General features: G+C 44.3%; 1 protein-coding gene across 1 annotated transcript in view; it reads left to right on the forward strand.

The window, feature by feature from the left end:
* The window catches only part of GAP43 (growth associated protein 43), a 53,679-nt gene that overhangs the window by 25,157 nt on the left and 11,551 nt on the right, over positions 1-16,971 (forward strand). The window contains exon 2 of the mRNA XM_066340976.1: positions 5,156-5,777. Within this exon, the coding sequence (XP_066197073.1) occupies positions 5,156-5,777 (622 nt within the window). The remainder of the gene's footprint in view (positions 1-5,155; positions 5,778-16,971) is intronic.

Here is a 16,971-nt window from a genome sequence, read left to right on the forward strand (position 1 = left end):
ACATACACTGTGTTCTAGTCAAGAACAGAGCATGGGCTGAGACACATCTTAACCCCAAAAACAGCACAGGTGTTTGGGTGATTCAGCACTAGCTCACCCAAATAACTGGAGGAAAGGTTTCTGCACATACTTTAGCACAGATGTCATGAGAAAGGAATGACTTTGGGCTCTTATTTCTTTGTGTGAAGAACACAGTTGTTTGTTCTGGGTTATATTTCCAATAACAATCATGTATCATATTTCTCTTGGGCGAAATATGTGAAGTGGGTTATTGATAAGTGCCAATGGTCCTATGGCTATCCAAGCTCTGGTCAGTATTGATGCCTTGACTGGTGAAAGGTGTGTAAGTCCTAAATCTGGGCTCCCAGCATGCAGTTTTCAGAGTACTGGGAGATGGCCACATGTATCAAAGGGCTCTGGGATTTGGTGTCACATTTAAGAGCAGCTCCTAACTAAGGACAGAAAGGAGCAGGATACCAGGGTGATGGCTGAGCATATGGCATGGCTACAGCATATAGCAGGCTGATCCTAGGATGAACATTAAGGTAGTTGGTACATGCTATATGTTGGAGGGCAGAGAAACACCAGGAAAAGGAGAGCAAGAGCGAGAAGCAGAGGAAGCTGTGTAATATTCAAACACCTTTCAGCGAAACAGTAAGTTCTTTCTTGGTCTCTCCACCCCAGCATTGAGGACACAAAACAATGTGATTGTTTTTCCAAGGAAAGGCAATGAGGTACACCATGAGAGACCAGTGGACTTAACAGCAAGCAAGGACCAAAGCACTCAAAGTAGTCCTCTCCTTTCTTTGCCTGTATGTGGCTGCAAACATGTGGAACATGTAGAAAACACCTAGGTTCTCCATTTCTCCTGTCCTGAAATACCAGCACAGGAGACATTTAAAAGGGTCTGGAGGTTATAATAATACTTCCTTAATTCTTTGGCATAATTTGACACACCCTCCTCCAAGAAGTGAGTTTGGAGATGGAAGGTGTAAAACTGGCCAGATATTAGAAATCTTCTTGTCATGGCTCCAGGAAATCTCTACATTCCTGGTACCTAAGAACTAACCTCTGCCCTATCTGTGATTTAACACTGATTTCTTATGTCCTACTCTCTTAGCTACGTGATAGCAAGGAAATTCTCACTTACAGGAACAATCTGCCTGGGAGGGGATGTCCTAGACACCTGGAGGTGTGGCAGACAAGCAGACAGGGATGGTGAGAGTATGATCCCTCTAGGACTGAAAAGATGCTGTGGGCTGTGTAGATAGGGAAATAAATGTGTGTTTCGTAGAGACAAAGCTTTGCACACTGGCTTCATTGGGTGTGAGAGGATGGTTTCATATAAAAATAAAAAAATGGACATGTTTGACTATGTCCTTTTCTATATCTGTTCAGCTCTTCATCCACTTGCCTTAGCAATACCTTTTTGCCATTACAGGATCCACGATTTGTTTAAAACTAAATGAAACAGAAGACATTTGCTCTGTGTAAAATTGCAATACATTGCATGTACCCTAACAGTATCTGGAGTATTGTCAGTATTAAGCATTAATGTGAGCTTACTTTACACATAAATGTGTAAATGAAGGGGAGGGGGCTGATGGAATACTAATATCTGAACTGACTAGACTTGACTCCTGGCTAGGAACTCTAGATTCCATGCAAACACCAGTAATAATAGTCACTTTATTCTAGCCACAATACTACAGCCAAGATGTCGTGAACGCTTGGGAGATAGACAGCTTTCTTGTTTTCCACTGAGATGGTTTTGAATGCATCCTGGCAGGGCTGACTCACCCTTGTAGTTTTCCAAGGAAGACAATTTGCTTTCCAGGAGCTTCTGCTGTATACAGGTTATTTTTGAGCGCTTCCTTAATTAAGGTTTATCTGCTGTGCACATAATCCACAGATGAAAAGCCTTGAGGCTTTTTTTTTGTGTGAATAAAATTTCCCCCTGAACAACCTGTCTGTTACCCAACTCATTGTTACACAACATGACATACATACTTTATGGATACCATGTCCTACCCTAGAAGTAGCTGCAGGCCAGTAGCCTGAAAAAAAAAATATTTTCAAATGTCTGGGATGCTTTACGGGGAAAGGACTGAATAGAAACAGCAATTCCAGAGGGCCACAGTTGGCAAAGATGAACTATTAGTACATTTCGTTCATCCACGATCTTGAATTCCACCTCTGCTCCAGTCTCATGTTTCTTGTCTATTGTATCTGAAATTATGCTGAAAGCAGCCTACTGGAAATACATTTTGTAGTTGCACTACTTGGGACCTGGCAAAGACCCAAATGGATGTCTTCCCAACTGGGAGAATAGGACGATGATGTTGCTGGAATAGCAAAGGAGCCTTTTAGCTCTGCTATGCTGCAGGTGCAGGGGAGAGGTTCTGGTCTGACCTTTCTGGAGAGAAGTGCTCTCCCATTCCCAGCCAGGTCAGGGGCTGACAGGGACACAGGGCCAACCCTGTGGCTCACTGTGCCCTGGGCTCTGGCTAGCAGGGGAAGGAGTAAAACCTTTACAGGACTGCATAGGTAACAGGTCAGCTCTGGAGTCAGAGTCAGGCATGCAGCAGTCCACAACCTGTAATAGCTGTCTTGGTTGGTATAGGAAGTATCTAGGATGTGAGAAGCAACAAGGCCAGTGGCAGGAGAGATGCCCTTAAGTCAATGTTTTTCTTGTTTCTCCAAGGATTAGAAATTTTGTCACATTCACTAATGATTTTGCAGGAATCAGGCATGGGGACTGCACCCTTAAGGCCTCACAGTTATGTCTAAATTGTATTTCCAGTCTCCCAATCTTGCTGCTGTTTGAGGCTAGCCTCAGTCCTTGGGGAGAAGGAGTCAAAGCTACAGCATCTAAGCATTATATAGTTCTCTGAAGGAGTACCAGTCTAGTTTCACGTTGCTGTGGCTACAGTGTGATGCTGGCATATCCAAGATCTCCTTAAACCAGATAGTTCAGGTATAAGCAGTTAGGTTGCCACAGCAACACAGGACTTACTGCAAGCTGCAAAACTTGTCTAAGGAACAGGATGGATGAGCCTGTATGGAGCTCTACACTATCTGGGTAGTTTAAATGTACTTCCAATTTGTTTCCACCTCCTTGTGCTGAAGTAGGCTGAAAAGCTTACCCAGATGCTGAGTAACAGTGTTGAGCTAGCTATGCAAGACACATGAGTGGTTGCAGCCTGCTGGTGCCTGTATCATCTTTGCACATAACCATCACCTGCTCTCTGACAAGCTGTGGCAAACATGAGCAGACCACTTTCCATACTGCGTCATTTATTGCACTCGGGGAAGTGTAGACATAATGCTCACCCTGTGATTGGTGCAACAACTATTTTATGCCTGGGCATGGTCAGAAGCATAAAAACTCCTTGGGAAGAATGATGTGTATTAATCCCATTTACATATTCATTCACAGCCTTTTTCACCCCCTACATAAGCATCCTGTGCCCCCCTCCATCTCACTTCCTATACAGACCCATCCCCATCCCTGCATGGCTGTGTGGGGTGGCTCTTGCCTTGATGATTTGGGGCTGCTCATTCCTTAGCCACCATACCCACTGAAGGACTGATGGGCACCAATGCTAAGGGTGAGGGATCTGTGCTCACTGGGGACCCAGTGGGACATTGCAGGCTCCAACTCTGGCATGGCAGTGGGCACCAGATTTGTTCCCTGGCTGAGCATCAGTCCCACGTGTGATTGACCCTCTCTTGTGCTGTGGAAATGATCACTTCCGGTCTGTTTCCCAGGAATTGCTGCTGCTGTGGCCACTTCTTTCACCCTCTCCACAGGCATGATGTTTCCAGTGGCACACTGGCACGTTGCAGTGGCTTCTCCTCTCTTCTTCCTGCCACACTTCTGTTGATCATGTTTGTAGGTTGACCCCTCTCTCTGCTCCTCTGGTCTGAAGCCTTTCCCCAGATGGCACATCTCAGTTGCAATGGCCAATGGAGTGGTTCCCTCTTCCCACACAGGTGTAAATGCTTCTATCTTTCCCAGTCAGCCTGTTTTCTTTGTTTTGTGACCCGAGCCAGTGATGGAAACCAAATGCAGACAGCAAAGAGACCAGTGGCTCTGCTTCTGCATAGGTCTTTTGAATGCTTCCCAATGGGATTATTAATAGATCAATGTCCTTTCATCAATATGCAGCTGATCTGTTACTTGCCCAAGGGCTGCTAAATTATTGGGGTGAAGCATGGTCTGTCCTGTAGATTCAGTGAAGGTTTATAAGCTGAGCATTATCTCTCTGCAGCAGACCAGCATGAGGCACAGACTCTGTTTTGGTCCCATTTAAGACTTGAATGCATGATTTAAGTCTAAAAAACACGGGGAAAGCCTGTTCTTTGTTACAAGGCTGAATTCCCCCCAATAGTCAAAGAAATAATAACAGTCAGCTGAAATTGGAAAGAGTGATATTAATCTGGCCGTTAATCCTTCAGTGAAACCATGAGAGGAGAGCAAAGGCAAAGCGCTTGGAGGGCTTGTGGGCAGGGTATTTGTGAGGAGAACATCCTGTGAATATCTGTGTGTGTCCGTGTGGCAGCACCGAACTGCAGCGGGGCTGCAACAATCCTATTCTCTGTTGGCAATCCCAAACCCAAAAGCTATAAAAGACAAAGCACCTGGTGTCATTAAAGTCACACACTTGTGAAACAAGGTGTCATTAAAAAGAAACACCGACTTGAAAGCAGAGGTGGATTTGGAAAGACTGTGAAAATCTCCCCCAGGAGAGTGTTTTGGAAATGAGTAGGGGAAAAAAATTGGTATATTTCAAAATGAATAGGAAAATAAATCATGGGAATAGAGACAATGCAGCTGCTGAAAGCCTTTCCACACAGCCAAGATGCTCTCAGCATTGCTGACAGAGACGATGAGAGGCTTTAAATTTCTTTTACAAACCTCTGGCTGGAGGTTTGGCTGAAGACCTATGTCTGTCCAGCCTTAAGATGAAATTAGGGCCACCTGGCTCCAAACCTATACCAAATGAAAAGGCTGTTTCACAACTTTTCACTGGTTAGCAGGAGGGGAACCTGGGATATTCTCAATAAAATTAAAGCGTCTGCTACACCTGAAGAAATCTTAACTTATCTCTCTCTTTTCTCCTCTGCCCTCCTCCCTTGTTCTTCTTCAAAGGTTGAAAAAAATGAGGACGGAGACCAAAAGATCGAGCAAGATGGCATCAAACCAGAAGATAAAGCTCATAAGGCAGCCACCAAAATCCAGGCCAGCTTCCGCGGACACATAACAAGGAAAAAGCTCAAGGGCGAGAAGAAGGGAGATGCCCCAGCATCTGAGACTGATGCCGCCGACAAGAAGGAGGAAGGTCCTGCTGGCGGAGCGGCCGAGAACAAAGAAAGCGAGGCTCCTGCTGCCACAGAAGCGGCCGGCGCTGACAGTGCCCAGCAGGAGGAGGGCAGCAAAGACAGCAGCGCGCCAGCGGAGGAGAAAAAAGGAGACGGAGCCGCCGACACGGGCTCAGAGCAGCCAGCCCCACAGGCTGCCACTCCTGCCGCCTCCTCGGAGGAAAAGGCCACCGCTGCCCCCGAAAGGGAAAGTGCCACTAAAGCTTCCACTGATAACTCGCCGTCCTTGAAGGCTGACGAAGCCCAAGACAAAGAGGAGCCTAAACAAGCCGACGTGCCTGCTGCTGACACCACTGCCACCACCACCCCTGCCGCAGAGGATGCTACTGCCAAGGCAACAGCGCAACCCCAAATGGAGACAGTGGAGAGCAGCCAAACCGAAGAGAAGACAGGTGAGTGAGGGAGTGCCTCGCTAGGGATCGGGCCCCTCCACAAATGGGTACCTGCCTCCCTCTCCTGGGGGCAAGAGCTGGTGTGGGCATCAGATGGAGAGGTAACAAGGGAATCCCCTTGCCAGTTTTTAGGGATGAGGGAGATTAATTTCTTGCTTAACACCCTCTTTTCTGCTTCCAAACAGCTTTTGGGAATACGGCAGCTCCTGCTGAGGTTCCTGTTCCTCTAGATGGAGACTGCCATCAGCCCTGGTTTTTTTTCATGGCAGGAGAGTGTCTGCCAGCTGGGAGATTTTGAGGGAGAGCTCCCCAAACTCTGCGTGTTCTAAAGATTGTGATGAATCTTTTCAGTCACACTAGCACAGACAAGCTCCAGTGGGAAAACTTGGCCAGGTCACTGGAGGCTTTCACCTTTAGCTGAAAATCTCACCAAACAAAAGTTCTCTCATTCTGCAGGAGACATTGCTGGTGGGATGGTCCTGGAGTCAAAAGGTTCTTTCTTCCATCTGCTTATGTATGGATGAGATTCTTAGTACAACCACATCCTAGTGGGGAACATCTTATTTTCAGCAGTGCTTATAGTTTCATCCATACCTATACTTGTATGGTTTCTACTTGGAGTAACCCATGCCAGGCAAGCTTGCATGAAGCTTTTAGATGTGTCAGCTAATTCAAACATGGGTAGCAAGGGAATCAGCTAGGGAAAAGAAAGGTTAAGGGCCCTGACAGATCATTGAGTGAGGACAGAAGAGAGGGCTGAATACCAAAAGTCAGTCTAGGAGGTGTTTTCAATTCCTCACTGTTGACAGAGTGCAAGTCTGGTTAACCAGTTTCCCTGGGAAGGGGTGAAGAGTTTTGAGAGACAAAAGTGGGCATTTTTTGACAAACCAGAAAGAGGAGTTGATTATAAATTGTGATACTGACCTGAGTAGAAAATGCATCAAAGATCTGAGGATATTTTTCTCTCTTTTTTCTGGACCATTCTTATTTTATCAAAGGAACAGAATATAAGCAGAAAAAAGAAAAGGTAACATTGGAGGTAGGCTCCACATGAAAGTCAATTAAGAGGCAGTACCAAGCAAAACTGACCTTCACATTCATGAAATACTGTATTGTATAGGATAGCCTGCATTCATTAGCTTGTTGGGGGAGAATGTTGCATATCACCTTGATATTCATAAACAGCCTGATGTAAATTTTAGAGGGCCTCAGCACCCAGTCTTGTACTTACAGATGTTTCTCCATAATTTCATTTGGCCCACTACTTCTCCTCCACAGATTGCAGCTCCTACTCTCCACTTAGGTTTCCAAGCCTCATAGCTAACCCAGGGCTTCAAGCAACTATTCCTGCTCAACAAAAGCTTACAGATATGGAAGAATGGATATCCAAAAGAACAGATTAAATACTTGGAGTGGAGCTCATTCAGGACATTTGTGATTTAAGGGATGGGCAAGGGGTGCAGCCTTCAAGAGTATGAGTCTGAACTGATTGTACACAGTTACAAAGGGTTGCTGGTTTTACTTCTGCTTATTTAGAAGTTTCTAGAAATAAGCCTTGAAATTTAGTTGTCCATGATTGCTTTTTGTTGTCCAGGTCTCCAGCCATTTGTTCTTACTTTATATGATGAGTTAAGTGACAACATAAATGTCATGTGATTAGTGAAGTATTATTTGCTATATTGCATGCTGTACTTGTGTTGGTTTTATACTTGGGCAAAGATATAAACATCAATGGCAAGAATAGAGCAGGGTGAATCAGTATTTTGGGGTTCTCTGTACACAGGATAATGAATCCTAATTCCTAATGCCTTATTCCTAAGCAAGAATGATTCTGCTTTGAATTGACATTCCATTTTTATTCAGATTAATCTACTGTAATGGATAGAGGTAGGACATTTAAAGTAGCAAGCTATTTGATTTTAATTTTCATTTATTTTATCTGTTTTGAGTCGTCACTCATGAAAAAATGGTTTATTTCTGCGCAATATTCTGAATAATTTTCAGATATCCTCTCCATGCTTTTGTTGGTTTTAACATCATTTGTAGTGGCCAACCATTCATGGACACATCATTTGAAGTGGCCATTTAAAATGCACAATTTAATATGCATTTGCACATGATTCTATTACTTATGTAAACATCTAACCAACAGAGGAAGCTGGAAAATCTACAATCAAATATATATTTAAAAATGAGTTTTCTGTGACCGAGTGTTCAATACCAGTATGTACATCCATTTGTACTTACTCAGTATGCATGCAGCAACACTCAAGCTTAGCAATGTTTGCAGAAAGCAAACATGGAAGGTGCCTGGCCAGAGTCAAGCTGATAGCCTCTTTAAAATGTTAATGGATATAGATTTTTCTTGAATTCCTATTCTAGTATGATATCAGCCTTCCAGTCACAAACCTGAACATCTGGCTAAGTGACCCCAGAGTCATCCAAGAAAGAAATGCAAAAAAGATTAAATAGGTCTCCTTGCACATCTCTCTGAGGATTCCAGGCTGTGCTCTGCAATACACTTTATGGCACAATGTCCTCAACAGTAGGAAGCTGCTTCCTTCTTAAAGAATATTCCTCTGAAGAGCATCATCACAGTACAAAAGTACCCACAGACAGGAAATATTTCTGGACAGAAAGCCTGTGTTTTCTTTTTACCATCTTCATCCTATTATTCTCTCATATCTTTAAACCTCTCTATTTCTCTTGTTGCTTACTCTTTCCATAGACTTAAACACATTTGCCAGGTCTCAACCTTTCTCCCAGTCTTCCCCCAGCAAACACAGCACTGGTGGTTGCTGGTGTGACTGCGATGGTCATTCATGAGAGTGGGGACATCTGCCACTTCAGTGCCCCTCCAGCCCAGGGACAGATCCTCTTTCAGCTTCCTCTGTCCCCTTGGCCTTCAAAGGTCACCTCTTATCGTTTCTGTGATCGAAGACTGGCACAGTAGCGTGCAGTGTCAGGCTGCCAAAAATAAATCAAATTGGCTCCTGGCCAGTGTCATCGGTTGGCTGGTTGCCATGGAATGCTTGGCTGCTACTACCCTGAGGCGTGCTGACCGTGCTGCTTTGGGGTGATGGTGTTCATCTGCCTTGGATCTTACTACAATGACTGTGTCATGCTATCTGTGGATACCTTCCCTGGTGCAAGCACAAGCAAAAGGCAAGGGCATTTAACTCATACCCAGGAAAGATTTTTGCCTTCATCTATGGGCAGGACACAAAAAGACAGGGTGAAGGGAAAGGAATAAATAACCAGATAAAGAGAACAGTTTTTGATGCTTAATATTTCTGGAGTGGGGGACAGAAAGAGTGATGTTTTGTATGAGTCAGTAGTTCCCCTGACAGCCCTCACCTCTCTCCTTGTTACTCAGTTCTACATGCTCTGTCTTTTGGTAATGGCCTAAAAAACAGCTTCAAACAACTGTATTGTATCCAATAGTAGTCAGACTGGAACCCCAGGCATTCCCAGTTGTACAGTAGGGCAGTTCCTAAGCAATCCCTGTGTATCTAAAAGTAAAAAAAGATGGATTCCAGCCTGTGTAAGGCATAAAATGAGTCAGTGGGCTTTGTTCAGTTGCAATGAAGGACAATCTCTCAAACTTCTTCATGTCTTTTGGTGGATGACAGGAATGCAAAGAAGTTGTCTTGTCATGTGAGCATCCTTGTCAAGACTTAGATTTATAGGCTGTCTTCTTATGATCCAGCTTTTGGCTCTTTGGTGTTGCTATTATGCTTAGAGAGGCTCCCTTAGATGACAACCTACTCCACAAGACAAAATCCAAAAGTGATGGGGGGAATTTATACATTACATATGGATGAGAAAGTGAGACTTGTTCTAGTCATGGTTGCACTGGCATAAATCTAGAGAGTGTCCATGAAACTTACTGGAAAGAGTCTGATAATGCAGCTTTGAAATGAGATCAGCATCCAGTACAGCAGACCATGGAAGAAGATGGGCTAAGATGTCCTCCTGGGGAGGAGAGGAGGTGAATGTCACACAGTGTTAGATTCAATTTGTGCTTTCACAAGTTTTCATTTCTCACCTCCAAATTTGGTTGGCTCTCACATCAAAGCACTCTCCGATTGTCAGGTAAGAATACAAAGCCCAGAAATGTGAAAGAGTAAATTGTGCCTAAGGAAACAAATGGATCTTCTTTTGTTGGAAAATGAAGAATGCTTTTCCTGCTTCATGAAATAGCTTTACAATGGAGCAGCTTCACAGCTGAAATGAAAAATCAGCCAGGTGACAAATGCTTTGCATGTAAGCAGGCTAGCAGCTCCCCCAGGGCTCTGTATCCTGCAAGCAAGCAGCACTGGGAGGCACCATCTTCCCTTCACTTCCTCAGAGGGAGCAAGTCCCTGTGGATCCTTTTTCATGGTTTACAGTTGAATCAGTTCTTTGTTTTCAGTTCAGTCCCCATACTGATGGAAGGACAATGCTTGCTGCACTTTGGGAGCACTGTCTATATAAAGATTTGGAAAGGGAGACTTCTCTATTGTCTTGTGCCAACCAGAACGTGCAGTCTGCACTATGCAAGAGGATTGCAGCTGTGTGACTAGGAATTTCAGTCTTGGTCCATGAGTAGCTGGCATGAGGCAGAACAACCTCATTGCCATTCCTGTTTCAAGAGAGCTTATCTCTCCTGCTACACCTGGCCACCAAGGAAAGCAATGCAAGCACAGTAGTCTTCCCATGGCTGCTCCAGAGGGAACAACTCTAAGCAAGCATGGCAGCATTCTCTTGTTTGTAGTACTACTCCAGCAACAAAGTAAGACTATATAAATGCAGTTTAGGTTGCCTGACACATGCTGAAGTATGAAGTCTGTCTCCATTCCTCAGTTGCTCTGAAATTTTAATCTTTGCACTGTGTCTACGTGGGTATAAACATCACCTATTTCATAGCTGGGTTTGCATTGGTGCAAATAGCTATGTGAGGGGCAGGGTGGGAAAAGTGGAATGTCACAATTTTCCTACACACAACGTGGCACAAGTGTAGGATTTCCTCCTCTATTTCAGTGCAATACAGTCTCTTGTTCCATATTTGCCTCCGGTCTGCTGTTTCCTAATGAGATGCAATTTGCCTCTAGGGGTGGGAACTGCACTAGTGAGTCAGTGGTGAAGCAGTACTTGACCTCTTTTAATAAAATCATAGATGACATTAAACATATTTACTGATGAAAAGGTGTAGACCAACTCTGGAAAAGGCCTTTTGAGGAGAGCAGGTAATCACTCTTTCATACCTAAGAGGTACCAGTTTTTCTGGAACCTCAGTAAGAAATGAATGGACATTTTAAGGCTGGTTGCCGGAGTGACTGGCTTATTTTGTGAAGGCTGTAAATTATAGGAAAGGTGACATCAATTTTTCACTCCTTCTGGTGTTGGCACCTACAGCTGTTGCTCTTCCAAACCACAGGTATGGGTGACATCGTTTAGGGCAGTGCCTGCCAGTGTCACAGTGTGTGCCACATTGTACAGTTGCTGCTCACCCTAACACACAGCTCTCTACAGCCAAGACTTGTAGTTGAACTCTACCTGGATTTTGCTCTAAATCATTCCCATTACAGTGTTTTCCGCAGTGGCTCACTGCACCTTCATTCCAATCATCTTCAGAAAATGCTCTGTGGGAGGAAGGCTTTCTGTCATAAATGATAAACAAAATTTCTGCTGAGAAGGGCTCAAATAGGACATCTGTGGACAGTCTGGACAGACAGACAATGAAATTTAAGTGATGGCTGTTTGCTGTAGCTGCCAGAAGTGCTCTGCACCACTGCCAGTGTCATCTCTACAGTAGGATCAAGTAGGCTGGAGATGAGATATGATAGATATGAGCTTGCAGAGTACCAGCTGGGATTTACAGCTCCAGAGAGCTGAAATTCAAAAGTAGAAATACTGGCTCCCTGGTACAGACGATTGCCACATGCAGAGGTAAAGGATTTGGAAAGTTCACCAGGTCAGCAAAGTCAGATTAGTTAGACATTCCTCAAGAGCTATTTAATAGGTGTATTAATACTGGATTATCAATGTCAGTTCAGTGATCACTTCCAATCTCTGTGGAAATTTCATGGACTCTGGCACAGTGAAGTTGCACTCACAAGGATTCATGCAAATAAGTGGTAGAGGAACACAGAAATTTCCAAGCTAGGATAGAGCTAATATCCATTTTTTGTACTTCTCACTGTGGCTAGCACAAAGCACTGCTATGGGCAGATCTGGGGTAAACTTCTCTGCTGTGACTCATCCCCTCATTCTGCTGTCTAAGATTTAGTTTAACAGGTAAAGCATGATGTATTCTCTCTTTTGATGCTAACTGTGCTGTTATATGGCACATATATGTATGTGTGTGTATGCACACAAGAGATCTGATTAAATATCAACAGCTTTCCCAACTCCAACCAACTGTACAATGGCCATAAAGTTGGTGATAAATTGGCCACCATTGCCTTAAATAGCTTTCTTTACTTGTGCTATGTCATGGAAACAGCAAAAGCTCGTGACAGCTCTACTTCATGCCTTTGCTTATGGTATATAGCATCATACAGTATGCATTTATGCACAGAGGGCAGAATATCACAGCCCTTGCTGTTCATCTCTTTCCTGAAGAAAACAGAAGCAGTGCTTTCAACTGCTTTTTATATTAAATTATTCCCATGCTTTTTAGGAACTCTGTTGCTTTTCTCTGTACTCCCTTCAAATCTGCAAATCTATTTTATGAGGTGGAATGACAGACTCTTCACATTAGTCCAAAAAAAGCTCTAACTTTTTACATATTTTCAGAGAGGCATAATTTCTTCTGTTTTGTTCCTCATCCCAGTCCTTATGCACACCAACTTCTTTCCTTTTTGCAGACAGCTACTGAATGAGCACTGATGTCTGCAATGGCTATTTTTGTAAAGACACTAATGAAATATTTTATTTAGCCCAATGATGATATGTGAAGCTGGGCAGTGGCCAAGAGAACCAAGGAAAATGTAAGCAGTGACAGAAGGCTTACAAGTCAAGCCACTTGAATCAGCTCTGTGGGATAGTTTCCACCTCCAGTTCTGGACCTCCAATAGACCTGTGAAAGACCATATTACATAAGCTCAATTTGAACAGGTTTCTAGGCACAGTATTTCTCAAGATGACATCCATGCTGCAAGCTTGATTAAAAGAAGCGCTTCCTCATTTCCTTGCTCTCCTCTCTGGGTGTCTTTCAGGCAGCAAATAGATGAGACATTAAAAATAACGTGTGTAGGAAACTCAAATGATGGATAGTGCTGCTACTGTGTGCTTTTCAGTTCTTTGAAGAAGAGTCTGGTCTGCTTTTGCAGGTTACTAGAACTGTGACTTCTTTCCTACTTCTGCATTCCCTGCCAAAGGTTCCCTTTACATATCCTTTAACTCTAATGGCCTGTACCATGTAAACAGCCTTGGTGATATCATCACCAAATGTGAATTTGGTGCAAATGTTTCTTTTATTTTTTTTTTTTCTGCATCCTTAGCTACATCATTGTCAGCATGGGATGCTGGAACAGAGTGGAAAATCTCAGCTGAAGTCCTGGCAGTCAGGAGTCCACCTTGGACACCTGCCCTTCGCTAGGCTTTAGTGTAGTCAGGAAAAGAACTATGGAAAGCTGGACAGGGTCCAGGGATGTAAAGGAAAATGCTGTTCCCCTAATGACCAGAAAAGTGAGACTCAGTGCTTCATGCAAATAAGCCTTAGATAAAGGTGATAAGGTCCCAATTATCCAGTGTTCAAAGAACGACAGACTTTCCCAGCTGTACCTTGAGGCAATAGCAAATGAGTCCTCTTTTCATTGTGAAAGAAAGCAGAAGGTGGAAGACACTATTCAACCTTTCCATCTTCCTTCAGCAAAACTCAGTAATTGGTAATGCTAGTAATGATAACTGGACATTACCTGTAACCTACAGGGCTTAATGAAGAAGAAAATCTGTCTGACATTTGGAAGAGTATCCAAATCCCTACGCTGAAGTGGGTGCAGTGGTACAGAACCATAGCTGATAATGCATTGCAGGTACAGGGAAAAGGAATAGAAGAACAGGAACAACAGCTGTGACCATTATGCAGGAGCATTCCCCAGTGCTGCTGACTTTGACAAAACTATCTTAAGCAGCTGTGAAAAATGTTTCAAAGACTTTACTTGATAACCACTTGAAGACATGGAACTTGGAATCAAGTAAAAGTAATTTAAAGTTGGGGTGGTGGCAAGTACTTTTAAAAACATCTTTGATGTTCTTAAAGGCTTGGGGTGCACATTGATTTAGAAATCACACAAGTCTGTAACAGGGAGGTGTGAATGCAAGCTTGTATGGACTAAGTCCATAACCGTCTAGTTTTCAAAGGAATATAGGCCTCCATTCCCTTACTGGGTGTGAGCTTAGGGAAAAAAAAAGGTATTTATTCCAGTTTAGACATCTCATGTTACCTATCCTGCTGTAAGGCTAGGGTTTCACCCATGATTTCAGTCTCAGTGTCACAAGCAGTTCAGAATAACCTCCAGTCATTGGTGCTGAAATAGGGGATATGTCACAGAAGACCAAACCCTGGGCTTGGGTTTGCCTCGCTTCAGAAATATTTGTGAGTTGAAGTAGTCAGTCTTGATCTTTGATCTGCTCACAAACGGTCTCTCTGTTTCTTACCCTGGAAGGCACTCAGTGCAATCTTGCAACATTGGTCCTCTGCTTTCCTTTGTTGTCAGAAGGGATGGATTGTGGAAAGGAGTGTGGATCCCCCACACTCATGGGATCTTATCAGAGGGCTACTGGGAGTTTATCTTCAGTAGGGCTGCTGCAGTTCACAGGAGCAGCAATTCTGTCTGGCCCCTTGTTTGCATTCACAGTCCCTTATTCAACTGGTACGCCATGGAACCAGGTGGTGAAAGGTGTTGTTGCCAAAGAGTGAGGAGGCATGAGTGTCACCTTGATCTTGCAACTCGGTTCAAACACTGCAAACAGGTTTGGCACCTGCCTTAAAGCTTATCTTTGAGGTTGAAGATATATTTCCACAAATCCATCCCAACACTGTTGCCAGGCCTTGGTTGGGAGACTTGCGAATGTGGCCAAGCATGGCACCTGTTTGGACTAAAGTTAACCTCTTGTCCATGACACAACCTCTCCCAAACACAGCTGAGGCCCACCAGGAAGGCAGGGGAAAGAAATACACAGCAGTGCTGCTGAGCAGCAGACTTCAGTCTCCAGAGACACTAACCCAGCACTGTTCACTGCGCACAATAAAGAGACAGAACATGAGAAAGAAAATGTTTTCTTTGTGCGTCAAGATAGAAACCTTTTTCATTGCTGACGCCAAATGACTACGAGAACGATGGATGGAGTCACTGATTTTTACATCAGAGAAGAAGGAGAAAATTCCAGATACTCCTGACTGATGTAGTATGCAACTACTTCTTGGCCTCATTTCTAGCAAAACACATAGACATATTTCTGCCAAACAGAGGAGTTAAGCCTGATCACAGTTCAAACCACAACCATGCAGGGCTTCTGAGTCCTGCTGGACTGGAATTCTTCTGTGATAATCTTTTTTCCACTAAAGAATCCTTTAATTATTCAAACCCAAGCATAGTATATACCATTATGAGGAATTATGGGATTTGTAGAATAAAGCAGTAGGAAAATCTACCTGCTTTCAGAGTAGCTAGCATGTGAGGATCAGATCCTCCCCTAAATGGAAGAGAAGACAGGGTGGGCCTTATGCTAGGAAGCTGAAATCCAGTGAGCTTTGCAGGCAGGCCATTGGGCTGTTGGACACAGTTTTCCCCTGATCCCTCCTGCTGGAGCTATCCCACTTCGTATAAATTATTTATTGTTTGCTGGAGCCAGGATGTGGCATTTGGTCTCCCCTATTCCAGATGAGTGCCTTCACCACTGGTCTACAGAGTCAATGTTTTCCTCTGGCCCAATAAATATTTAATGGTTTATGGAAGTGGAACAGCTCCAGCAGGAGAGGAAGAGTCAGAGAGACGTGTTCATTCACATGGATACCTCACAACATCGCTCTGTGACCAGCAGGCAAGACCCGAGCCAAGGACCTTTATAGCAAATAAACTCAGCAGGAGGAGACAATAAGAGCACAAAATGGTGGGGTGCCACTTCCTATGCCTCAGTGCAATTTCAGAGCAATGTCAGAGCAGCTCAGGCCTGATGAGTTCATGCCTCATATCAGGCCCTATTCTTGTGACCACTGTTGTCAAAATTATAGTGCTCAAGCCAAAATTATGGGCTGCTCCACATTGGCCAAAAATGTGCAAACTCTGCACATGGAAGCTGTCGTAATTGGCAGCTTCCATGGACCTGTGCAGAGCTGGGCTTCATGGCAGACTTTGGCTGCACACGAGACGGTGGAGGTGCAGCTACTGCTTGGTCACATAGCTGAGTCGGGGCCAAGGAAAATGTCCTTTGCTGAAGAAGAGAAACCTTGTAATTGCAGACTAGCTCAGCAAAGGGCTGTCTTAGCTCCCTGTAAGGGTACTTTTTTCCACCAAGTGGATAGTACTGAGGAGCTGTTGACAACCCAAACATTCCTGCTGCTCCAGAGAGATGGTGCATCCTGGCTATGGCACAGCTGGCTGTGCACAGGGCATGGGGCTGCCTGGCTGTGCCCCTAGGTGGTCTCCCCAGCATTTGCAGCTGTCCCGCCGGGTGCCCTCATGTCACGGCTGAATTCATTATGTGCCTGATGGAATTGTTATTGTGAAAAGCCAATTAAACCGAGATGGCTACTCTGGGACAGCTGCATCGGTTCGCTTGGCGCAGCACTCAGAGAGTTCAGAGACTCGATGGTCCCTCTCCAACTGGGAGGAATGGCCCTCAAAATTGGTCAAAAAAAAATAAAACAGAGCTTGCCAAATCTGAATTAAAATCAGAATTACTGATGCAAGCTGCTGCCACCTTCACAAAGAAGACTGGTGCTGGCAATAAGAGCACTCATGAGAGGTTTTCCAGGCAGCTCCTTCCTTCCTCCCTTCCTTCCTTCCTTCCTTCCTTCCTTCCTTCCTTCCTTCCTTCCTTCCTTCCTTCCTTCCTTCCTTCCTTCCTTCCTTCCTTCCTTCCTTCCTTCCTTCCTTCCTTCCTTCCTTCCTTCCTTCCTTCCTTCCTTCCTTCCTTCCTTCCTTCCTTCCTTCCTTCCTTCCTTCCTTCCTTCCTTCCTTCCTTCCTCCCTCCCTCCCTCCCT

Source organism: Sylvia atricapilla, chromosome 2 (genome assembly GCF_009819655.1).
Source record: "Sylvia atricapilla isolate bSylAtr1 chromosome 2, bSylAtr1.pri, whole genome shotgun sequence".
Classification (NCBI taxonomy): domain Eukaryota; kingdom Metazoa; phylum Chordata; class Aves; order Passeriformes; family Sylviidae; genus Sylvia; species Sylvia atricapilla.